This window comes from Myotis yumanensis, unplaced genomic scaffold (assembly GCF_028538775.1).
Source record: "Myotis yumanensis isolate MYYU_CA2020_CCGP unplaced genomic scaffold, mMyoYum1.0.hap1 SCAF_2, whole genome shotgun sequence".
Classification (NCBI taxonomy): Eukaryota; Metazoa; Chordata; class Mammalia; order Chiroptera; family Vespertilionidae; genus Myotis; species Myotis yumanensis.
This window is the reverse complement of record NW_027223753.1, coordinates 22,687,500-22,712,461: the sequence shown is the minus strand read 5'-3', so window position 1 is coordinate 22,712,461 and position 24,962 is coordinate 22,687,500. Positions and strand designations below refer to the sequence as shown.

The window sequence follows — 24,962 nt, the reverse complement described above, 5'->3', positions numbered from 1 at the left end:
TGAGAACCACTGCTCTACATAGTCGGAACAACTGCTACTGAAGCCATGAACAGATGGACAAACTCAACAGAAAGGAGGTCCAGAAATAGATCTAAATATATATGGGAATTTAGAAATAATAAAATTGGCATATTAGATTAGTAGAAGAAATCTAGATTATTCAATAAATAGTATTGTGAGAATTGAATAAACATGGAAAAAAAGTACAGTTGGATTTCTACCGCACAAGTTAAACCAAAATGAAGACCATGGGTAGAGCCTGAAATGCACCCCTCTCCAACCTCACACTTAGTCATGTGGCCTGGCAAGTGGAATCCCCTGCACAAGCATACACAGTGGCTGTGTTGGGACTGTTATATAAATATGTTATATCCATACAATGGAATACCATGCAGTTAAAAAAGAATGAGGCAGCCCTCTATGTACAGACATAGAGCAGACTTACATATAGGTGAAAAAGACACAAAACAGTATAGCACGCTGCCATTTCTGTTTTAAAAACAGACAAAACACATGCCTGTACACATATATAGAATATCTCTGGAAGGCAGCCAATAAATAGATGATAGTGGTGCCTCTGTGGAGAACTCAATAACTGAGGGAGAATTTTAAGAGAGAGATTTATAGTTTTATTGTTTACTACTTGAATTTTTGAAATTTATGTCACATGTTATGTTACCCATTCAAAAATATGCATAGAATTTTTTTTAAAGACAAAGCAAAATTGAGCAAAGTCTATGAATAGAAAGTTCACAGAAGAGGAAATACAAATAATGCTTAACCATGAAAATACCTAATGACACTACTATTAGATAATTTTTCATTTATTGAGAAATAGCAAAGAGTCTGATAATGTGTTGATGAGAGCCGTGGTTTTCAATTGTTGTGTTGTGGCACACTGGTGTGCTGCAAGAATTCTTAAAACATGCAATACTGGACTATTTAGCCAGGGACACTGATCTCTTTTTCCTTAGATTGTCAAATAAGAGAATGACAACAGTAAACACAATAATAGCCACCCGGTATGAATGAATCAAAATTATACCAATTTCTTTCTTTGTCAGATGGGCAAAAAATATATTTTTTGGTGTGCTGCAGAATTTTAGTAGTTTATGTGTATCATAAGATGAAAAAGTGGGAAACAGTGCTAGGAAACAGGCTCACATACATTGCTGAAGGTCATTTAATTATTTTTATATATTTTTTTATTGATTTCAGAGAGGGAGAGGGAGATAGAAATAGAAACATCAATGATGAGAGAGAATCATTGGTGGGCTGCCTCTTGCATGCTCCCCACTGGGGATTGAGCCCACACCTCAGGCACGTGCCTTGACTGGGAATCGAACCAATGATCTCTTGGTGCATGGGACAATGCTCAATCCACTGACTGGCCAGAGGAAGGTCATTTAATTTGATATGACTTCTAGGGAAAGCAATTTGGCAATACCATCATAATTAAAGTCTGTCACATACAGATTTTAATATATTTTGACCCACCAAACAGCATTTGTAAGACCTTTTTATATAGATACTAGAGGCCCAGTGCACGAAATTTGTGCACGAGGCGGGGGGTGCCTCAAACTGGCCTGTGCCCTCTCGCAGTCCAGGACCCCTTGGGGAATGTCCGCCTTCCGGCTTAGGCCCGCTCTCCGCAGCAGTCGGACATCCCTCTCGCAGTCCGGGACTCCTCGCTCCTTACCGCCCGCCTTCTTGCTGCACCTTACCGCTCGGCTTGCTGCTCCTTAGCGCTGCTGCTGCTGCTGCTGCGCTCGCCAGCTGTGAGCCCGGCTTCTGGCTGAGTGGTGCTCCCCCTGTGGGAGCGCACTGACCACCAGGGGGCAGCTCCTGCGTTGAGTGTCTGCCCCCTGGTGGTCATTATGCGTCATAGTGATGGGTCATTCCACTGGTTGTTCTGCCGTTTGGTCGATTTGCATATTAGGCTTTTATTATATAGGATAATAGCACATGTAGAATTTATGTGTAAGGATATTTATTGCAGCATTGTTTGTAACAGCAAAAGATTTGTAATATTTAAATGTTCAGAAGCAGATGCCCTAGCCAGTTTGCTCAGTGGATAGAGCTTTGGCCCAAAGACTGAAGGGTCCTGTGTTTGATTCCATTGATGTTTTTCCCCCTCCCTTCATTCTCTCTAAAAATCAGTGGAAAAATATCCTTGGGTGAGGGTCAGCAACAACAACAAAAGTTCAGCTGAGACACTTCACATTCCCTGAGGTACATTCAGTGTGTAAAGCCCCTAGGAGGCAGCTTCATACAAAGAGATGTAAATATACCTCCAAGATAGCTTGCTAAGTGACAATGCAGAACCTTACTAAAAATATGATCATTTGTAGTCAGAAGCAACTTATTTAATTACATAAACTAGCGATTTTCAACCTTTCTCATCTCATGACACACATAAACTAATTACTAAAATTCTGCAGCACACCAAAAAATATATTTTTTGCCCATCCGATAATAGGTATAATAGGTATAATTTTGATTGATTCATTCATTCATATTGTGTTGGCTGTTGTCATTTTTAAATTAAATCTAAGGTAAGAGAGATCAGTGCCCCTGACTAGTCAGGTATTGCATGTTTTAAAAATTCTTGCGACACACCAGTATGCCATGGCACACCAGTTGAAAATCATTGACATAGCCTGGCTGGCGTGGCTCAGTAATTGAATGTAGACCTATGAACCAGGAGGTCACAGTTTGATTCCCGGTCAGGGTACATGCCCGGGTTGTGGGCTCGATCCCCAGTGTGGGGCGTGCAGGAGGCAGCTGATCAATGATTCTCTCTCATCATTGATATTTCTATCTCTCCTTCTCCCTTCTCTGAAATCAATAAAATATATTTTTTAAAAAATCATTGGCCGTAACCGGTTTGGTTCAGTGGATAGAGCGTCGGCCTGCGGACTGAAGGGTCCCGGGTTTGATTCCGGTCAAGGGCATGTACCTTGGTTGCGGGCACATCTCCAGTGGGGAGTGTGCAGGAGGCAGCTGATCAATGTTTCTCTCTCATCGATGTTTCTAACTCTCTATCTCTCTCCCTTCCTCTCTGTAAAAAATCAATAAAATATATTTTTAAAAAAATCATTGACATAGGCCATCTTTGGAAGAATGTATAAGAAATTGGGAAGAGTGGTTGTATTCAAGGTAGAGTCTGGCTAGATGGCAGACAAGCATAGAAAACTTTTTCTGTATACACTTTTATACCTTTTGAATTATATAACTCAAAATTATTGCATATATTATCTATTTTATAAATTTAAAACACAGCCCTTTCAGACCCTATACAGTTTGGCTTCTGCCTACCTCTTCAAATGTATCATTCTCACCCCTGCTTATTTAGCCTTGTTCTTGTTGATATTCCTTAAGCAGGCCAAGCTCTTTCCCACCTCACAGATTGCACCTACCATCCCTCTGCCTGGAACCTCTGGCCTTTGCATGGCTTGCTCTTTTGAATATTCAGAAGGTCTCTGCTCAAATGTTTACTCCTTCCTCCCACACCATCATTCTCCACTCTCTTACCCTACTTTATTTCTTTCATAGCACTTATCATTCCCTAAAATTATACATTATTTATTTGTTTTACTTGTTTATCTTCTGAGCCTCCCACTAGACCAGGGGTGGGCAAACTTTTTGACTCGAGGGCCACAATGGGTTCTTAAACTGGACCGGAGGGCCGGAACAAAAGCATGGATGGAGTGTTTGTGTGAACTAATATAAATTCAAAGTAAACATCATTACATAAAAGGGTACGGTCTTTTTTTTTTTTTAGTTTTATTCATTTCAAACGGGCCGGATCCGGCCCGCGGGCCGTAGTTTGCCCACGGCTGCTCTAGAATGTAAGTCGCATGAGAGTAGTACTTTGTCTTGTTTTTTTTTTTGTTTTTTTTTTAATATATATTTTATTGATTTTTTTACAGAGTGGAAGGAAGAGGGATAGAGAATTAGAAACATCAAAGAGAGAGAAACCTCAATCAGCTGCCTCCTGCACACCCCCTACTGGGGATGTGCCCACAACCAAGGTACATGCCCTTGACCGGAATCGAACCTGGGACCCTTCAGTCCGCAGGCCGATGCTCTATCCACTGAGCCAAACCAGTTAGGGCTGTCTTGTTTTTTTTGCTGTATCTCCAGGGCTTAGAACAGTGCTTGGCTTAAACTGAACATTCAGTAAATATTACTCCATAACTGAATGGAAAAACATGTTTTAAATACATTGTCTCACTCTGTTGCTTATTCTGCAATTTTTTTTTAAGAAATCCTTACCCAAGGATGTGTTTTTAATTTGAGAGAGAGGAGGGAGGGAGGGAAGGAGGGAGGGAGGGAGGGAGAGAGAGAGAGAGAGAGAGAGAGAGAGAGAGAGAGAGAAACATCAATCGGTTGCCTCCAGCATACACCCAAACCAGGGATAAAACCTGCATCCTAGGTATGTGCCCTCACCAGGAATTGTACCTGAAACCTTTCAGTATGCAGGATGACATTCCAACCAGTTGAGCCACACCAGCCAGGGTTCAACTTAGTTTTATAAAGACGTTTGTTTGCAAAAAAAATTCAAGGTAGTCAAATATGTCCATCTTTTCTGCTTTGTTTTTAACTCTCATGTTTTATTTAAGAATACTTGTTTCTTGTTCTGTTCATTTAAAAGTTCTCCAGTTAATATTTTTCATTTTGAGGTTGTTGATTGATATGGAATATATTTTTGCATATAGTGTGACATTGGCTCTAATTTTTCTAAATAGTTGTCCTAATTAGCGAAGATCGCTTTCATTGTTTTGATTATACTTACTATGGGCAGAGTATTTTCAGTAAATGGAACTAATACTGATTAGAAGAATTAGGAATTAGTGTATATTTTCCATAGTGACTTCTTTATTACAATCACTCTTTCAGAGGAATTATATTTCTCTTGATATATGCCACCTTTCAATTGATAGCAGTTATTGTCAGTGATGAGATACTAAAAAAATCTCTCTTTGGTTTCTTATTTTGCTTTTAACTAGGGAAATACACAGACAGATGCCATGAAACTTCTTTCTTCCCAGTCTTCCCGGCTTTTAAAGAACAAAGCATTATTGTGCAAGCCCGCCACACAGACCAAGGCCATCTCTTGCAAACCACATACACAACACAAGGAATGTCAGACAGGTATGTGTCCTCGTGCTTTCCCATGTGGAAAGTTTGTCCTCTGTTTGTTTTTTTGTAAAGAAAGGAAAAGAAAGTCATTGACAATTTCATAAATGTGAAAACATTTAATCCTTTGAACATCTAATTTATTTCTTTTATAATTATTGTCATTTACACTAATAACTACTAAATTGAATCCATATGCACACAAAGCATTATGTGTAGAGTAGACAAACATCTGTTTTTCAGATGTATAGAGAAGCTATTACAATTACTAAATATAAATTTTTTTATTGATTAAGTTATTACATATGTGTCCTTATCCTCACATTATAAATACAATTTTTTAAAAAGCATTAGTGATTTAATCTTAGTTGTTTTCTTTAAACACTATAAGTTGATTTGTCAGTTACTAAAGGTATAACTATGTCTGAGGTATTGTTGATAAGGAAAATTATTTGAATTCATACTTGAAAAGGTTGTAAACTGTTGCTCCAATCCATATTATAGCTTTTAACCCCACCTACCCTTATATTTTTAGTTACTTTCATAGGTCTGCTCAAAGCATTTTTTAATTTAAAAATTTTTTTGTATTGATTTTTTATTTTTTTGTTTTGTGTTTTAAATATATTTTCATTGATTTCAGAGAGGAAGGGAGAGGGAGAGAGGTATAGAAACATGAGTGATGAGAGAGAATCATTGATCGGCCGTCTCCTGCATGCCCCCCATTGGGGTTTGAGCCTGCAACCCGGGCATGTGCCCTTGACCGGATTGAACCCAGGACCTTTCAGTCCACAGGCTGACACTATCCAGTGAGCCAAACCAGATAGAGCTTGATTTTTTCTTTTTAGAGAGAGAGAGGAAAGAAGAGGGAGAGAAGGAGGGAGGGGTGGAGGGAGGGAGGGGGAGGGAGAGAGAGAGAGAGAGAGAGAGAGAGAGAGAGAAGAACGAACGAAAGAGAAAGAAAGAACGAACGAAAGAGAAAGAAAGAAAGAAAGAAAGAAAGAAAGAAAGAAAGAAAGAAAGAAAGAAAGAAAGAAAGAAACATTGATGTGAGAACTAAACATCAGTTGTCTGCCTCCTGCATACCCCCTACCTGGGATCAAGCCTGCAACCTGGGCATGTGCCCCAACTGGGAACTGAACTGGCAACTTCCTGGTGCAGGAGATAATGCCTAACCAACTGAGCCACACTAGCCAGGGCTGATTTTTGTTCTCAATTGTACTTCATCGAATATACTGTATTTAAAAGCTTATTCTGTCAAAAAATAATCATGAGCTAGGCCAGTGAAGTTCAGTTGGTTGGGTGTCATCCCAGGAACCAGGAAGTCACAGTTCGATTCCCAGTCAGGGCACATGTCTGCGTTGCTGGCTCAATCCCCAGTAGAGGACATGTAGGAGGCAGTCGATCGATGTTTCTCTCTCATTCATGTTTCTATCTCTCTTTCCCTCTCCCTTCTCTCTGAAATCAATAAAAAAATATAAAAAATAATCACGAGTTTTTATGAAGGATGCCTTTCTTTTGGTAGGGGTCAAGGAGAACCCCATTTTCCTTCCTCAGTAAGTTTGATTGCTTTATATTCCCATTAAAATGAAACATTCTTTGTGTACATGAATTAATATTATATGCACATTCACATGTGGACATCTAAATGTGTAGGTATGTGTGCTTATGCGTTAAAAATTTTTCTATGTTAAATATTGGATTGTTTCCTATATGCTGTTATAAACTACATTTTTATTTGAATTGCATCAGAAACCATTCCATGTGAATATAAATTTAAATATACATTGAGATTCTTAAAAGATGTGCATAGATTCCAGTGTATATAACATACCCATTCCTCTAAGATTGGACAATGAGATTACTTCATTTTTTAATATTATAAAAAAAGTTGAGTTAAGCTGTGTAAATGGATCTTTGTACACTTGTCTAATTTTATTCTTAGGATAAATTCTAAGTAGTGGAATTATAGTTTCAAAAGCTATCATAGACTTTTTTTTTTGCCAACCCTCACCTGAGGATATTTTTTCCATTGATTTTTAGAGAGAGTGGAAAGGAGAGAGAGAGGGAAAGAGAAACATTGATGTGATAGATACACATCAATTGGTTACCTGCCTCCTACACATACCCCAGGGCGCCAGGAATTGAGCCTGCAACCCAGGTATGTGCCCCTAACTGGGGCTAATGCTCTAACCACTGAGAATACCAGCCAGGGCAAAAGCTATCATAGTTTTTTTTATATATGTTGCAAAATTGCCCTTCTGAAAAGCACATCAATTTATGCTCCAACTATCAGTGTTTTGAGAGTATTAATTTCTCTGCACCCTCACTAACATTGAGTATTAAAACTACTAATTAACCCTTTTCCCCCCAACTTTAATTTGGAAAAATTTCAAAATTCAGGAAGATTGAAAATATAGCACAACAAACACCAATATACCATTCATTTAGATTTACCAAATGTTAACTTTTTGCAACATTTCTTTTCTCTTTTTTCCTGAACTTTTAAAAAATGAAGTAACTTATTCTTAATCTGATGTATTCTGTGGACTTCAACCCTGATTCCAGTTATCTATTGAATAGACAGAATTTCTTGTTTATGTACCACAGCTTACAGTTTCACTTTAGTTAGTGACCAAGCTTTGGACAAAGGAGAAATTCTGTTTTCAATGGCATCGTGGAAGTATTATGGTTTGTGTTTAAGCTTTAGTATATTCCTTTGATAAATAGTAAAAAAAGTATAAATTTTAAATATGTATGAGGAAAACATCAATAACATAGCTTATTCTTGAAAATAACAGAGATTCAAATATTTCATTCAGATTTACCTATGCCAAATGGGAAGAATGATGTGGAACTTGATTCGCCACCTGCAAAGAAAAAAAAAATGGGTTTTTTCCAGACTTATGATGTAGAATATTTAAAAGTTGGTTTTATTATCTATCCTGGATCAAAAGAAAGTTCACCAAGGCCTCAGTGTGTCATTTGTGGAGAAATCTTATCTGCTGAACACATGAAGCTAGCAAATCTTTCTCATCACTTAAAGACAAAACATTCAGAATTGGAAAACAAACCAGTAGATTTTTTTGAACAAAAATCTCTTGAAATGGAATGTCAAAATAGTTCTTTTAAAAAGTGTTTACTAGTTGAAAAGTCACTCGTGAAAGCTTCTTATTTAATTGCTTTCCAAATTGCTGCTAGCAAGAAGCCATTCTCCATTGCTGAAGAGTTAATTAAACCACACTTAGTAGAAATGTGTTCAGAAGTTTGGGGTTCAAGTGCTGGAGACAAAATGAAAACCATTCCTCTTTCTAATAATATGATTGGACACAGGATTGATGAACTGTCTGCAGACATTGAAGACCAGCTGATTCAAAAAGTCAGAGAGTCAAAGTGGTTTGCCCTTCAGATAGATGAGTCTTCAGAAATCTCAAACACTACCCTTCTTTTGTGCTATATTCGTTTCATTGATAATGATTTTAGTGATATAAAAGAAGAATTATTATGTTGTATTGAAATGCCTTCACCAATAACTGGTGTTGAACTATTTGAACTAATAAATAAATATATTCATAGTAAATCTCTGAATTGGAAATATTGTGTTGGTCTCTGTACAGATGGGGCTGCAAGCATGACTGGCAGGTATTCTGTTTTAAGGGAAAAAATTCAAGAAGTTGCCATGAATACACTGGCATTTACACATTGTTTTATTCACCGTGAACATTTAGCAGCAGAAAAGTTGTCTCCATGCTTACATAAAATTCTTTTGCAGTCAGCACAAATTTTAAGTTTTATAAAGAGCAATGCCTTGAATTCACGTATGTTAACAATTTTGTATGAAGAGATGGGTTCTGAGCATGTGAATTTACCACTTCCTGCTGAAGTACGGTGGATAGCAAGAGGGAGAATTTTAACAAGATTATTTGAATTACGACATGAAATTGAAATTTTTTTAAATCAGCAGCATTCCGATTTGGCCAAGTATTTTCTTGATGAGGAATGGGTGGCAAGGCTGGCCTATTTATCAGACATTTTTTCACTTATAAATGAACTAAGTTTAAGTCTCCAAGGAAGTATGACTACGCTCTTCAATTTGTATAATAAAATGGATGTACTTAAAGAAAAGTTAAAAATGTGGTTGAAGCGCACACAAGAGAATGATTATGACATGTTTCCTTCATTTTCCGAATTCTCAAACTCATCCAGCTTAAATATGAGAAGCATTTCAAGCACTGTTTTTGAGCACCTGGAAGGACTTTCTCAAATGTTCAGTGACTGTTATCCACCAGAAGAAGACTTGCGTCTGGGAAATTGGTGGATAATTAATCCTTTTATGTATCACCAAAATAGTAATCTCGAGGACTTCGAAGAAGAAAAACTAGCACAGTTATCTTCAGATTTAGAATTAAAATCAGTATTTAAATCAATGTCTGTAACTCAGTTTTGGATAAAAGCAAAGACAAGTTACCCAGAACTCCATGAAAGGGCAATGAAATTTTTATTGCCTTTTTCAACTATTTACTTATGTGATGCTACATTTTCAGCTTTGACTGAGTCAAAACAAAGAAATCTGTTGGTTTCTGGCCCTGCCCTAAGACTTGCAGTCACATCTTTAATTCCAAGGATAGAAAAATTAGTAAAGGAGAAAGAATAATAAATGTGTACATTGTTTATCAAAGTCTATAACTTTGTGTTAAATTTTGTATGGGACAAGTATCCTAAAATATAATTTCCTAATGTGCTTATGTGTTTTCAGTGATTAAATGTTTGAATAATTTTACTTTTTGTTGAGGAATTTAATCATTACACATTTACACACAATTGTATATCATTTTATTGACTGATCAAATAATTTGGATTAATGACAAAGATGAAGGTAGTGAAAGGTCCAATTTATAATGTAATTAATAGCACACCTGGATGTTGAAACTGCTTGGCATTTAGAAGCACGTGGGACATGTTAGTCTTCAGCCAGCCTGCCTCCTACTGTAGCAGGTTGTGGTAGGTAGAAAAAAAAGATTAAAGCAGTTTGATTAACAGGAAATGAAAGCAGCAGGAGAGTTTGAGACCCCTGTAGGGGGCCCTCTCTGGCCCACTAGACCAGGGTTTGGCAAATCTTTTTCATAAAGGGCCAGATAGTGATTTTTTGTTTTGTTTTGTTAATCCTCACCTAAAGATATATTTTCCATTGCTTTTCAGAGAGAGAGTGGAAAGCAGGGAGGGAGGAAGGGAGAAATGGCAAAAGAGAAAGAAGCATTGATGTGAGAGAGACACATAGATTGGTTGCCTCCCACACTCTTCCTGATGGTGTGTGTGTGTGTGGTGGGGAGGTGGGGGCTGAGAGCTGGGAGAGAACCTGCAACTCAGGTACATGCCCTTGACTGGGAATCGTACCCTCAACCCTTTAGCACTCGGGTCTATGCTTTAACTAATTAGCCATACTGGCCCAGGCTAAATAGTGAATATTTTAGGCTTTGCAGGCCATAGGTGGCAACTACAGTACTCAACCTGTGGTTATAGCACAAATGCAACTGTAGACAGTACACAGACAAATGAATGTGGCTGTGTTTCAATAAAACTATGAACACTGAAATATGACCATATAATTTTCCTTTCATGAAGCTGCCTTTAAAATTTTTATCATTAAAAAAAATCTATCTATATAAAAAGCCAGCGACCCAAATGCCTTAATGACCAGAACGACCAGTCACTACGACGCCCATTGTGGCCAACTAACCGGCCCAATGGGGTGGGGAGCTGGGGCTGGCTGGCCAACTTCCCTCAGCCCCTCCCCCCAGCCACCCTGCCCCTGATCGGCCTCTCCCACCCTGGTCGAGGGCGGGGCAGCCAGCCAAACCACCCTCGGCCCTTCCCCCCAGCTGGCTCTGCCCCCAATGGGCCTGCCCAACCCCGGTTGGCCCACAGCCCATCCCCGACCTGGCCCCACCCCTGATCGCACTCCCCACCCCAATAGGAGGCAGGACTTGCCAGCCAACCTCCTGCAGCCCCTCTCCCCAGCTGGCCCTGCCCCTGATTGGCCCCCCCTCCTTCAGGGGCAGGGCCAGCCAGCCTCCTGCCATCTCCTCCTCCTGACAGGCCCAGCCCCGATCCGCCCCGATTGGGGTCAGGCCAGCCAGACCCCACCTTTGCATGAATTTGTGCACTGGGCCTCTTAGTATATATCTACACTAATAAAAGAGAAAAATGGTAATTGGCGTACGACCGCTACCCTTCCGATTGGCTAATCAGCATATCCTTATGCAAATTAACTGTCAGCCAAGATGGCGGCCGGCAGCCAGGCAGCTGGAAGCGAACATGAGGCTTGCTTGCTCCAGTGACTGCTGACTCCAAGTTCCCCGCCTGACTTGCCGGACTCTGAGCTGGCAGTTTGAAACATTCTAACAAATATAGCCGGCTGGGATCTCAGAGCTGAAGTTATACATTGTTTCGATTATAGAACGGCAAACAAACCAGCAGCGGAAGCCTCAGAGCTAGAGCCAGAGCTAAAGCTGGCCCAGAAGAAAAAAAAAAAAAGAAAAAAAGGAGTGGCTGGGAGCTTCAGTCAAAACCCCTAGCCTGAAAGCAGTCCTCAGCCCCTCACCCAGACTGGCCAGGCACCCCAGTGGGGACCCCCACCCTGAAGGGTGTGTGACCAGCTGCAAACAGCCATCATCCCCTCATCCAGGCTGGCCAGGCACCCCAGTGGGGACCCCCACCCTGATCCAGGACACCCTTCAGGGCAAACCAGCCAGCCCCCAGGCCTCTATCCTATATAGTAAAAGGGTAATATGCCTCCCAGCACAGGGATCAGTGGAGCCACGAGGCCTCCTGGCACCAGATCAGTGTGACAGGGGGCAGCGCCCAAACCCCCTGATCGCCCTTCGGCTCTGTGTGTGACAGGGGGTGGAGCCCCAACCTCCTGATCGGCCCTGCTCTGTGTGTGACAGGGGGTGGTTCCCCAACGCCCCCCCCCCCCCCCCCGACGGGCCCTGCTCTGTGTGTGACAGGGTAGAGCCATAACCTCCCCATCGGCCCTGCCCTGAGTGTGACAGTGGTGGCGCCCCAACCCCCTGATTGGCCCTGCTCTGTGGGTGACAGGGGGCGGTGCCCTAACTCCCCTATCGGCCCTACTCGCCCTACTCTGTGCGTGACAGGGGGGAGCTCCCCAACCCCCTGATGGGCCCTGCTCTGTGCGTGACAGGGGGGAGCTCCCCAACCCCCTGATGGGCCCTGCTCTGTGCATGAGAGGGGGAGCTCCCCAACCCCCTGATGGGCCCTGCTCTGTGCGTGATGGGGGGGGGGGCAGTGCCCCAACCCCCTGATTGGCCCTGCTCTGTGAGTGACAGGGGGCAGTGCCCCAACCCCCGATGGGCCCTGCTCTGTGAGTGACAGGGGGCAGTGCCCCAACCCCCTGATTTGCCCTGCTCTGTGCATCACAGGGGGTGGCGCCGCAACCTCCCCATTGAACCTGCCTTGAGTGTGACAGGGGGCGGTGCCCCAACCCCCCAATCAGCCCTACCCTGAGCGTGACTGAGGGTGGCATCGCAACCTCCCAATCCGCCCTGCTCTGTGCATGACAGGGGGTGGCGCCCCAACTCCCCAATCAGCCCTGCTCTGAGCCCGACCAGGGGCTGCACCTAGGGATTGGGCTTGCCCTCTGCCACTCAGGAGCAGGCCTAAGCCAGCAGGTCGTTATCTCCCGAGGGGTCCCAGACTGCGAGAGGGCACAGGCCGGGCTGAGGGACCCCCTCTTCCCCCCCCCCCCCCCCGAGTGCACAAATTTTTGTGTACCGGGCCTCTAGTATATATATAAAAACCAAAGCAACTGTTCAACGGTTCGACTGGTAGCTATGATGTGCACTGACCACCAGGGGGCAGACACTCAGTGCACAGGCATGGAAAGATGGAACAGACTGATGAATCTCAGAGGGAAGGAGGGAGGGAAAGGACAGGAAGAGATTAACCAAAGATCTTACATGCATACTAGAGGCCTAGTGCATGGATTCGTGCACTGGTGGGGTCCTTTGGCCTGGCCTGCAGGGACCTGGCTGAAACTGGCAGTCCGACATCCCCCGAGGGGTCCCAGATTTCGAGAGGGTGCAGGCCAGGCCAAGGGACCCCACCGCTGCATGGCACCAGGCCTCTAGTGTAAACAAATAAACATTGTTAGTTGGTGGAGGAGGAGGGGGTAAAAAAATACGTTCCATACACCTGACCGAATTTGGCCCAGTTTGCCCATCCAGGTCTAGACAGATTTCCAGGTAAAATCAGATGTGCCAGGAGTGGCCTGTAGGGTTTTTTGTTCTGTGAAAACCTCTTCTCACAGTTATAAGTATTAACAGCGAACTGCATCAAATGTTAGACTTTGGACCTTGAGTTCGACTAAGAATTCAGAGCCAGGGAACTCAAATACAAGAGCAAGTTTGTTTAGAAAGTCACAGGGGTAGAAGTGAGCTGTGGAAGAAGTGAGCCACCCAGCTGCATGGAGTCAGCAAGCAAGTTACGGAGGCAAAACAAGGGCCCTTGGAGCGTAGGAGAAAGAAAGAGGAAGGAGAAGCAGGGAAAGACGCACACGCACGCGTGCGTGTGTGTGTGTGTGTGTATGTGTGTGTGTGTATGTGTGTGAGGGAGAGGCGGGGTGGGGGGGAGGCGAGAGAAGAAAGAGAGAATATGAGTATGAGCACCGGCATGTGCTGGGTCTTTCCTCTTAATGGCTTTTTACCTCGTGGTCCAGGGGAGGATCTCAGTAGAGTATTCATCAGATTTTTCTGGTGTGGCTCCTCAGGGTTGTGGTCTCCACTGATTGATTGGGGCCAAGGCAGGGAGGGGATCATTAGTCATTGCAGCTGGTCCTGATGCCAGCTATGGTGTTGCCTCTCTGGCCTTGCTGCTTTTCTGGGCCTGGAGCTGAAACACAACTGAGGCCTAGATGTTATTTATCTATAGTTTGACCAAAACTCTGTCTCTGTGGTCAACATGCCTGAGGCTTTGTTCATAGGTTTATTTATTTATTTATTTTTAAAAATATATTTTATTGATTTTTCACAGAGAGGAAGGGAGAGAGATAGATAGTCAGAAACATCGATGGGAGAGAAACATCGATCAGCTGCCTCCTGCACATCTCCCACTGGGGATGTGCCCGAAACCCAGGTACATGCCCTTGACCGCAATCGAACCTGGGACCTTTCAGTCCGCAGGCCGACGCTCTATCCACCGAGCCAAACCGGTTTCGCCTCATAGGTTTATTTTATGTGGTTCAGAACCTCATTGTTCCGAGGCCTTAATGCTTAAAGGAGTGGTCACGTGAGTGAGTCAAATGAGGCTATTCTCCAGGCCCCCTTGTTCTCCTCTAAGGAGATGTACCAGGGGATTAGCAACATGCCAGGGGAGGGTCTGAACTGCATGGCCAGTGATATGAAAGGTCAGGGGGTCTAAACCGCATGACCTGACATACGCTAGGGGAGGTAAGGTCACCTGGGGGTGAGGTCCTGCCCTATAATACTTGAGTTCCCAGGTTAGCCCGTTGCAAGGCACCCAGGGCTTTCCACCCTGGTGACCTGTACCCGGCCTGTTTCCACTCTGCTCCTGCCTAACTGCCCAGGATATCACAAGTATTTGAATTTTCAAACACCTTTTCCATTTTGATTTGAGCTGAAATTAGAAAATATGTTTCAAGCAAAGGTACAAAAGAGCAATTCCTTTTATAATGACTAGTTATTGATTTATTATTAATAATTTCATAAATTACTTTGCAAATAACTTCTTGAGCTCATACATGTGCCAGGCATCGTGCTAGGCCTATTACAGACTCCGGGGGACTGATGCAGCATTATCCCCACTTACAGAAGCAGATACTGCGGCGTGGCGCACCGAGGTTAGGTGACAGCTCAGATCTCTAAGCCAGGGCGGCGCAGGCAGGAATGAGGCCCTGGTCTTTTGCATCCTAACTGCCCTCTCCTGCAAGCCACTTCCAGATACCATGTTTAGCTCCGCTCTGTTCGTGTTGACTGGGAAACACATTTTCCCTAAATAAAATCGGGCTCATATAGTCAGTTAAGAGCAAGTGGGCTTGAGACAAACGCCAGGTCCATCGGCCTCCCCCCGCCCCACCCCCACCCCAACTAGGTCCTGGGACAAAAGAGAGTGGCAACACTCCTGGAAGAGGAGGAGAGGGAAGCCCTAGCGCGTCCTCCAGCCGCCCGGGGGCGGGAGGAAGTCAATCCGAGGCCGGGGCGGGTTTTGGGCCGGGCCGGACTGGGGCGCGTGAGCCCGCCCTCCCAGAGGACCTGCGCGGCCATGGCGCTGCTGGTCGCCGCTCTGCGAGTCCTGCTGGGCGGCTTCTTCGCGCTCACGGGGGCGGCCAAGCTCTCGGAGCAGATCTCGGCTTCTGCGTCGCAGCAGATGGTGAGCGGCGCGGCGTGGGCAGCGGGTGGATGGGCCCCAGCGGTTACCCCAGTGCCCGGTGCGCCCCGCCCCCGTCTGCCCGCCGACCGCCTGCCTTCGGGCCAGACGGCGCTAGAGGCTGGGGAAGAGCATCTGAACCTTGGTTTGGACGTGGACGCCCTCCGGGGACTTTCCGTAGACGGGAGGGTCGGGAAGGCCCTTTCCAGCTGGGCATTGGTGGCCCAGGCGAGTCTAGAGCCAGGAGGAATGCTCCGGACCCTGGGGGAGAAAGATGGGGTGGAAAAGAAACACACCTCCTTCCTTGTTTGAGCTCTTGGGAGCTTCCTGAGGCAGGGCTTATTAATCCCCATTTGGCAGGGTGGGAAACCCGCCCTGAAGGTGAAGTGTAAAGGTTACACTCTTAGAATCCAGAGAGCCCTTTTCTGGAGGATGGAGCCTGGGAGGGAGGCCTGGAAGTCGCCCTTAGGCCTTCTGTCTGGTTCTAGACTGGGGAAAGCTTTCATGTTCTCATGCTCACCAATCCCCCAAGCCTCTCAAACAGCCAGACTTGGAGACCCTGCGAGCTCCTTCTCCCAGACCTGGGTTCTCCCCTTCTGTCCTGTCTGAAGGTGGTGGGTTTGGGCAAGTTCATCCCTAGAGCCAGACAGCTTAGTGCCTCCTTGCATCACTGAGTAGGAGAAGGTAGCGCTGAGGTGGGGGAGCAGGAAAAGGTAGCCAACCCGAGGATCAGGATGAAGTCACGTGGCCCAGGACGGAGCCTGATTCAGCAAGATGAGTCACTCTGAGCCCCTTCAACTCCCCTTGTGTCTATTGCAGTGGGATCCAGGCACCAGCATATGATGTAGAGAGTGGAATCTGTTTAATGAGCAACAATCTGCCCTTCCATCCTCTCTCACAACTGCACAGTACCTGAAGAGAGGCCAGGCCAGGCATAAAGAGAAGTTGTGGTGTTCCCAAGGCCTTGGCACTAGATGAGAAGGCCCAAGCCTTGCTTCCTCTTCCTTGAATTTGGGCCTGGGGAGAGTCCAGTGAGAAACTCAGTCCATCTCTGCATCACCATCCAGCCCTTCTCCCTGGAGCATGAAGCCCGTTTACTGATTCCAAAGCTCAGCCCCCCAGGGAGGCTCTCTCCTTCCCAGCTGACCTCAGCGCTGCACCTGGTCTAGAGTAGTCACTCCTTTGTTGGGGGCAGTTGACGTAGGCACCAAATGCCCTTGTGCAGTGGCTGGGAAGTGGGTCCTTGGTGAGTGGCTGACAGGCGTTCCCTGCCACCCCTAGAAAGCCCTGTTTGAGCAGTTCGCTGAGGAGTTCCCGTTGAAGGTGTTCGGCTACCAACCAGATCCCATGAGCTACCAAGTGACTGTAGGCTGGCTGGAACTGCTGGCTGGGTTGCTGCTGGCCCTGGGCCCACCAAAGCTGCAAGAGATCAGTAACTTTCTCTTGATCGTGCTCATGATGGGTAAGGGGCTCCCCCCCTGGGCAGAGGGAAGGAGGAATTCTTGGGAAGGATGATGGGAAGGCCCGGCTGTTCCTCTGTTCCCCATTACTATTGTCCGCCCCCCCTTTTTTCTCTGGGACCAGGAGCACTTCCTGTTGTATTACAGTTTCCATGGTCTTCAGACTAGGACAGGTGCTTTTCAAACTTAATCTACTGTAACACTATTGATGCCAACTATACCTTCTACCTCATCCATTCTATTGGCTGTGTGATATTCCATCATAAGGATGTATTATAATGTAACCTAAAAGCCCCTACTGCTCCCTCCCCCCCACATCCCACCCCTGAGATGAGAGGATAGAGTAGCAGTTGCCACTTGACCTATGTGTCTAGCAGTTGGAAACCAAGAAACTGAGCCCCCTGAACAGAAAGGCAGAGAATTTGCCTGGTGCTAAAAGTCTTGGAGGGACCCCCTCATAGCAGTTCTGCTCACAGGAACTGCTGATGTACAAAGACAGCTGCTGCTTCTATGCCTCCCAGGTCTCGTGTCACCATCGCTGCCACCACTACCACCCTGCCCCCAGGCTTTCTTTCCATCTCTGGAGCTTCCCTCATTTTCAAATCTTTCTTTCACTTCCACCACCAACCCCTGGGCCTCCTTCCCTCCAGCAGGATTAAGAAAGGAGTAGGAGCAGGGAGAATTTGTTCCAAAATGCCCATCTCGCCACCTTCTTGCCCTATTTGGCTGTATTGTTCCTGTTTCTTTCTTGCTCTCTGAGAGGGGTTCCATTAATCCAAAAAGCTTCTGGTCCTGCTTTCTCTGTGAGGCCATGGAGTCAAGTGCACCTAGTGTAGGGTGTGTGCGTGGGGGGTGTTTAAGGGGAGGACTTGAGCTGGTCGACCTAGGCTGGAGAGCCCTGAGCTCCTGGATCTCCTGGGTGCCCCAGGGAGCCTCAGAGACCTGACTTTCCATTCCAGGGTCCATCTTCACGTTGGTGTCTTTGAAGGAGTCACTGAACACCTACATCCCGGCTGTCGTCTGCCTGGCGCTCCTGGTGCTGCTGGATATCTGCCAGTTCTTAGTCAGAACTGAGAAGGTGGTCAGACCCATAAGGAAGAAGATGCCAAGTTCGGCCAAGGGATCCTGAGAGTAGAGTACCTCTTGCCTCTCGGTGCCATGTCACTGTCACAGCAGGCACATAGAGGGACACAGAGTCAACCACCTTGTTACCAATACAATACCTCCAGGGTCAAAGTATGACCATTGTTGAAATAGACATCTTGTCTACCTGGGCCTACTTTCTCTCTTGGACATCTACTGCCCTTTTTGATATTTACTAGCATTCCTCTTGTCATGTGAAAATAAGCAGAAAAGAAATTTAACCCACAATGTTAATACCCCAAAATAACTATTTTCAATTCCTTTGTTTAACTGTATTTTTCAATTTTTTTCTATGCTTCTATACAGATTTTAAAAAATGAACATGAGACCATATATACTATTTTATTACTGGCTCTTGAAAGCGAATACACCATGCCTGTTTTACCTTGTTGCTAACGCCTGTGTAGTGTGCCATTGTAAGGTTGTACTGTAATGCATTTACTCAGGCCCCCGCGCAGGAACATTTGGATGTTTCCCAATTTTTTGCTGTTGTGAACCTCACAGTGAATCTCCTTTGCACACCTATTTTCTTTCCCCAGAAGTGTCAGTGCTGGTGCAACAGGCATGCACATTTGTAAGGCTTTCATCACTTACACACTGAGTGTGGCGGAGTACAAGCGCCTGCTTCTGCCCGTGCCCTTCCGAGCCACACGAAGTATTCCCTTCTGTTTCTTCTTATCTTGGGCACTTTTGCTCTGCAGAACTAACAGAGGACCTGAAGCTGCCAGCCTCTGGCGCTGAGGTGGGGCACTCAGTGCAGTGCTCCTTGGAACGTACATGGAGGCAGGGGACAGTCAGCTCCAAGGGGTGCTGCCTGTTAAAGCTGTGCCAGAAGCCGGGGTGAGTCCCGGAGGTCCTAGGGAGTCAGAAGGGTGTGAGTGTGGCCGTGCTCAAGGAACAGTGACCATGTTAGGGCACCTCTGTCACATTACCGACCATCTTTACCTCATACACACACACACACACACACACACACACACACACACAGTGCACACACTGGTACAGAGTGTCAAAACAATAAGGAAGCTGTCACTCACATAAGAGGTCCAGAGATAACATAGATTCAATGTAGGCTGCCTTATGATGACATCAAATACTTTTTTTTTTTTTTTTCAACTTTCTGCTCTGCTTTCAATGTACTGGCTACTGCCCTCAGGGATGCATCATAGTTGCAGCAGCTCCAGAGTTCACATTTGCACATAACATCCCAAGGTGAAAAGAAAGAGGAAAGCTCTCTTAGAAGACCCCTAGGTTTCCCCTCACACCCCACTGGTCAGAATTATGTCACATTTTCATTATGAGGCCAATCACCAGCAAGGAGGATGGAATTTCCATGATGGAATTAACTAGTTAAGATTTACCACACTGGTCAGCAAGGGAGGGGGGTAGAAAACGGTTCCTGCGACTTACTAGCTTATTTGCAGAATATGTTTAATAATGGTAAATATTTCTCAGAGTTGCTGTGGGGATTTAGTGGGTTGAAGTGTTTACAGTAGTGCCTGGCACATAATAAGTGTTCAGTAAACGCTATTATTAAATACTGGCTGGTTCTACAGATGAGAAAACGGATTCAGAAAGCTTAAGTGCCCATGTGTCAGATCTGAGACTAGAATTAAGGCCTGATTGACTCCAGAATGCACAATTTCCACTGCACCAGCTGCCAAAGTTGGAAGTGGGCAGGCAGGGCACTCGCGCTCTCTTCAACTTGAGGGTACATGGGATCATCTGCCCAATGTGATTAAGTCTGCCTTGCTTTCCAGAATTGCCCCTCTGCATGAAAATTTTAAGCTCATGAAAGTAGAGCCTGGAGCCCCTAGAATCCTGGCTCCTTACCGTCTCCACCCCTCCCAGGATGCCAGGACTTGGAGTAAAACCTCTCACAGCCGGCATAGGCTGAGGACTCCTGTTTACTAAGGCTTGACCTGTAAGCTGATTAGTTGCTACAGGGCCCCCACGCCTGGCTGTGGGAAAGGCAGGGTGTGGAGGAGTGGGCTGGCCAGCTGGTGAGGAGGAGCAATTAGGATTGACAGCAGCAGGAATATCTTGAGCTCCAGCAGCGGCTCTTCAGCCCAAGGAGACGCCAGGCTCCAAGAAATGTGGCCCCCAAACCACAGCTGAAATCTAGGACAGGTAAGCACAAATGACATTCAGCTGCCAGGGCTTCCTTATGCTTTTCTATCTTCCTCCCTGGGTCCTCTTGTCCTGGAATGACACTCCCTTCCCTTGGGGCCCTGGCCACACCCCACAAGCCCAGCTCACAGCTGCCACAGATGGGCCCCAGCCACTCCAGCTGTTGGGCCCAATCTTCATGTCATGTCCTGGGATGTGTGGGTGGAAGTGGATTCTGTTCTGTCTCAGCTCCTTAAAGCCAGGTCCCTGCCGAAATCGGTTTGGCTCAGTGGATAGAGCGTCGGCCTGCGGACTGAAGGGTCCCGGGTTCGATTCCGGTCAAGGGCATGTACATTGGTTGCGGGCACACCCCCGGTGGGGGATGTGCAGGAGGCAGCTGGTCGATGATGTTTCTCTCTCATCGATGTTTCTAACTCTCTATCCCTCTCCCTTCCTCTCTGTAAAAAATCAATAAAATATATTAAAAAAATAAATAAATAAAGCTAGGTCCCAAGGGCCCGAGAGGGGGAGAGAGAGAGAGAGAGAGAGAGAGAGAGAGAGAGAGAGCTGCAGCCGCCAGAACAGCAAGAGGTGAGAGAGGCCTGACCTGGAATGGCAAGGGGAGGTTGGGGTGTGGGTGGGGGGTGCACTTGGGGACTAGAGCCATGGTGGACAGAGCTGAGAGGGAGGGCAAGAAAGGAATACTCTCGCTCAGGATCCCACAAAGGATTGGAACCTGAGAGGTTCAAAGGCAAAAGGACAGATTTTGGTATTGGAGGAACCGAGGTTTGAGACACCCTAGGAGTTTGTCTCTGTGTCCAAAATAGGAGCAGGACATTGGCTTGTGGGGGAGATAGGAGGAACAGGCCGGATGTCTGTGTTGTTTTGTTTGCTGGGGGTGCCTGTGTCTCTAACGCTGTGTGTGTGCCTGTGTGGGTGTACAGTTCTGTGTGCTGCCTAGAGGGAAGGGAGCTAATGGTTATGAAGTGTCTCCCCAGCGGCAGCCTCAGTGCTCAGAGTTTTACTTATGTTTTCTCATAATCCTCCCAACAGCACTGTGAGGTAGGTATTTTAATCTCCATTTTACAGCAGAGAAGACAGGCTCCGTGAAGCTGAGTAATTTGCCCAAGGTCACATGGCAAATAAATGTGTGTCTCTTGAATCTGCTTGGTTCCAGGGCCTGTGCTCTTTTTGCTTTGCTGTCCAGTGTTTTGAGTCAGATGCAGGACTTATTGTGGTCAAAAGGCTAGGGCAGTGGTTCTCAACCTTCCTAATGCCACAACCCTTTAATACAGTTCCTCATGTTGTGGTGACCCCCAACCATAAAATTATTTTCGTTGCTACTTCATAACTGTAATTTTGCTACTGTTATGAATCATAATGTAAATATCTGATATGCAGAATGTATTTTCATTGTTACAAATTGAACATAATTAAAGCATAGTGATTAATCACAAAAACAATATGTAATTATATATGTGTTTTCGATGGTCTTAGGCGACCCCTGTGAAAGGGTCGTTCGACCCCCAAAGGGGTCGCGACCCACAGGTTGAGAACCGCTGGGCTAGGGGGTAGGAAACAGGCCGGAGTACCTTGCACAAAGCTAACAAGGCACTGTCCAAGGTGCTCCAGGCAAGCCCCAGGAGAGGACCTTCACCAAGGCAAGTCCAAGGTCACTATGCATAGGCTGGATCAGTGTATCATAAGACTGGTCCTCCATCCATGCCCTGCTGGTCCCCCCACTGGTGCTTCCCCCATTGGGCTCTTTCTGGGAAGGGTTCTCTATATTTGAGCCTGGTTTCTTCGGAACTTCCAGTTGGCTCAGCCTCGCTTGGGCTGACTACACATGCCCGTGCCCCCATGTATGTAAACCATACTCCCTCTGTGAGGGGCACCTCCACCGCCCAGTCACCAGGTTGGAAATTTCCAAGCTATCTGGGACATCTGCCTCTTATTTCCCACAGCTTGTCATCAAGCCCACTCACCTTCAAATAACTCTGGAGTCCATCCCCTCCTCTCCATCCTCCCTGGGTGGTGGCTGAGCTCAGTCCTCATCCCCCCTCACTTGGATTTCCTTGCTTCTAGTGTATCCTCCCAGCAAGGGCTGAGGAAGAGACGGATTGGGGTTGGGGAAAGTGTAGGCCTCTGCAGTGACCTCTCTTCCTCTCCCTAGCCCAAGGTCCAAGACGAACAGCAGTGTTGGGACCTGGTGTTGGGGGCTGCAACTCCTGGGATGACCCTTCTTGCATCATTGGGGTGCCCATGGCTCACACCTTGGCGCTGGGCCTGGGGCTGTCCCCCAACCCTGGCCGATGTGCTCTTCACGCTCACGCTGCCACTCTGGCTCACCTACTACCTGGGTGGTCTTTTACCTGTCCACCTACGTGGCCATGGCTTTTGCCCAAACTCATCAGCATGTGCTGCTGCAGCCCAGACCCATGGTGACCACGGGCCCCGCCCACACCGCTGCCTGGCTGCTCCCCCTCAACCGACACAGTCTTCCTGCTGGTGCATGTGAGCCTGGTGCACCAGTGCGCGGCCAGGACCATGGTGCTGGGGCTTCTGTTCATCTTTGCCCTCTGCCTGGAGCCCTACTACCTGCTGCTGGCTCCTTGGGTGGCCCGGCAGGAGGGTGTCATGGCGCTTGATGTCCTGTACACCTTTAGCCTGGAGCTGCTGAGCCTCAGCAGCTGCTTGGACTGGCTGATGTACTGCTTCTCCGTGCCCAGCTTCCCCCAGGACTCCTGGATGCTGAGCTGCCACCGGGAGTAGGGTGGGGGTGGAGGAGACTGAAGGGTAAGCCTCCTCCTTGGCTTCCCTGCCTGCTTCACCCCGGCCACCCTCCCAGGGGAACTCTGGCTACAGAAAGCTCTTTGGAAGAACCTAGATTTTCATTCTGATGCCACCACATACACTAGGCCCCTAGCTGGAGCATGGGCCTCCTCTGTAAAAAGGGATAGGACATTCTTTGGAACACGAGTGTTCCCTAGACTTTGCCAACTTTTGGATACAAAAAATATGCCATAAAAAAAACAATCTCGCCGAAACCGGTTTGGCTCAGTGGATAGAGCATCGGCCTGCGGACTGGGGGGTCCCGGGTTCGATTCCGGTCAAGGGCATGTACCTGGGTTGCGGGCACATCCCCGGTGGGAGATGTGCAGGAGGCGGCTGGCTGATGTTTCTCTCTCACTGATGTTTCTAACTCTCTGTCTCTCTCCCTTCCTCTCTGTGAAAAATCAATAAAATATATTTTAAAAAAACACAAACAAAAAACAATCTCTTGGGATAAAACTCAAGTCCTTAACATGGCCTGCAAAGTTCTGCCTGAGCTGGCTCCTGCTTCCCACCCAGCCCCAGCCTCTTCCACTTCTGCCCCCTCCACCGGCTCAGTCACCCTCTCAGGCCCTGGAACAGGCCAGTTTCCTGAGCTCCAAGGCCTTTGCACCTGATGGCCAGGAGTGATGTCCCTTCCTTCCCTTCACTAAGTTAGTTTCTCTTCATTCTCACTTCCTTAAAAGTAACTCTTATAGCCTGTCTTGACCAGCAACACATACACACACACACACACACACACACACACGACTGGGTTAGATCTGATTACTCCTTCATGGCTTTTTTCACAATTGTAATCAAGCAATTAATTGGGTAATTCATTGGTTTACTTTTCTTTCTCTCTTGCCAGAATGCATTTATGTTGATCCATAAGAAGTGCCATCTTTTGTAGATCCAAAAGGTTGAATATTGGCAATTTTATTTTTATCCAGTTTAACTTAATAAATTTCATGCTGATCTTATTCTTGGATGTATCCCCTGTGCTCTCTACTGTAAGACCTCAGTATACCGGAAGAATGAAAGAAACCCAAATATTAAGTTAAAATACTCAACGACTCACTCAGACATTCCAGTCTCTGGTAGATTTTCCTCAAGTGTTTCTGGGAGTCTCCAAGTGTGTATGATCCGGATGCATTCCTGGCCAGTCCTGCTGATTGCTTCCTTCTGCTGTTGTTGGATACCTGCAACTCTGTCATCACCTCCACTGTGCCAAGACTCTTATACCAAGACTTGGTGGTAACCAAGTTGGAGATCCGTCCCGCTATTGGCCGGGACTGCGATCCGCCAGACTTGCTGCTTTTTGCTTTGGCTGAGCTGAGACTCTGCCACTGGGTGCAAATCCCTGCCAATGGCTCTGGCCACCTGTGCTTTCCCTCTTAATGTGTTGATGACTCAGGAATTGGCTTCAGGTGCAGAGGGAACCACTACTCTCAGCCATATTATCAGGTCTCAGCAAGAATGCTTGGGTCTCAAAGAGTTAGAGCTTAATGAATGCGAGTAGCATGTTCTTGTTGCCAAGTTGGCTGGGAGGGTCCACCAATCAGCCATCATGTCTCATTGACCTTCATGCTGTACTGCTGAATTTGCCTTCTGATGATAAACCTGACAAATTCCCTCTTTTCTTTTTGGTAAATTAACTTACATTGGTTTCTTATTCCTTCTTTAAATTTTTTCCTTACATTTTAATAGTGATACATGTTCATGAAAATAAATTCAAAGCAGTAGAGGAAAATGTAAAATAAAGGTCCTCAGTGGTAGCCACTGTTCACAGTTTCTCTTTTTTTAAATATATATTTTATTGATTTCAGAGAGAAAGGAAGAGGGAGAGAGAGAGAGAGAGATAGAAACATCAATGATGAGAGAGAATCATTGATTAGC

At 46.1% G+C, this 24,962-nt stretch overlaps 2 protein-coding genes across 6 annotated transcripts in view; both read left to right on the top strand.

The window, feature by feature from the left end:
- The window catches only part of ZMYM6 (zinc finger MYM-type containing 6), a 43,634-nt gene extending 33,817 nt beyond the window's left edge, over positions 1–9,817 (top strand). For all 4 annotated transcript variants that reach the window (XM_070404690.1, XM_070404692.1, XM_070404689.1 and 1 more), the window contains 2 exons: positions 5,013–5,157; positions 7,962–9,817. In XM_070404690.1, the coding sequence (XP_070260791.1) occupies positions 5,013–5,157; positions 7,962–9,793 (1,977 nt within the window). In that variant the 3' untranslated portion in view covers positions 9,794–9,817. The remainder of the gene's footprint in view (positions 1–5,012; positions 5,158–7,961) is intronic.
- Positions 9,818–15,435: 5,618 nt separating this feature from the next.
- TMEM35B (transmembrane protein 35B) lies at positions 15,436–22,748 on the top strand. Of its 2 annotated transcripts, XR_011470094.1 has the most exons (4): positions 15,436–15,543; positions 16,822–17,002; positions 17,960–20,273; positions 22,426–22,748. XR_011470094.1 is itself a non-coding variant. In XM_070403237.1 (3 exons), the coding sequence occupies exons 1-3, from the start codon at positions 15,436–15,438 to the stop codon at positions 18,127–18,129; spliced, it is 459 nt and encodes a 152-aa protein (XP_070259338.1). In that variant the 3' UTR covers positions 18,130–20,876. The 2 variants fall into 2 exon arrangements, 1 of the variants encoding a protein (XP_070259338.1); XM_070403237.1 differs by lacking the exon at positions 22,426–22,748 and having other exon boundaries at positions 17,960–20,876.
- Positions 22,749–24,962: the final 2,214 nt, after the last annotated feature.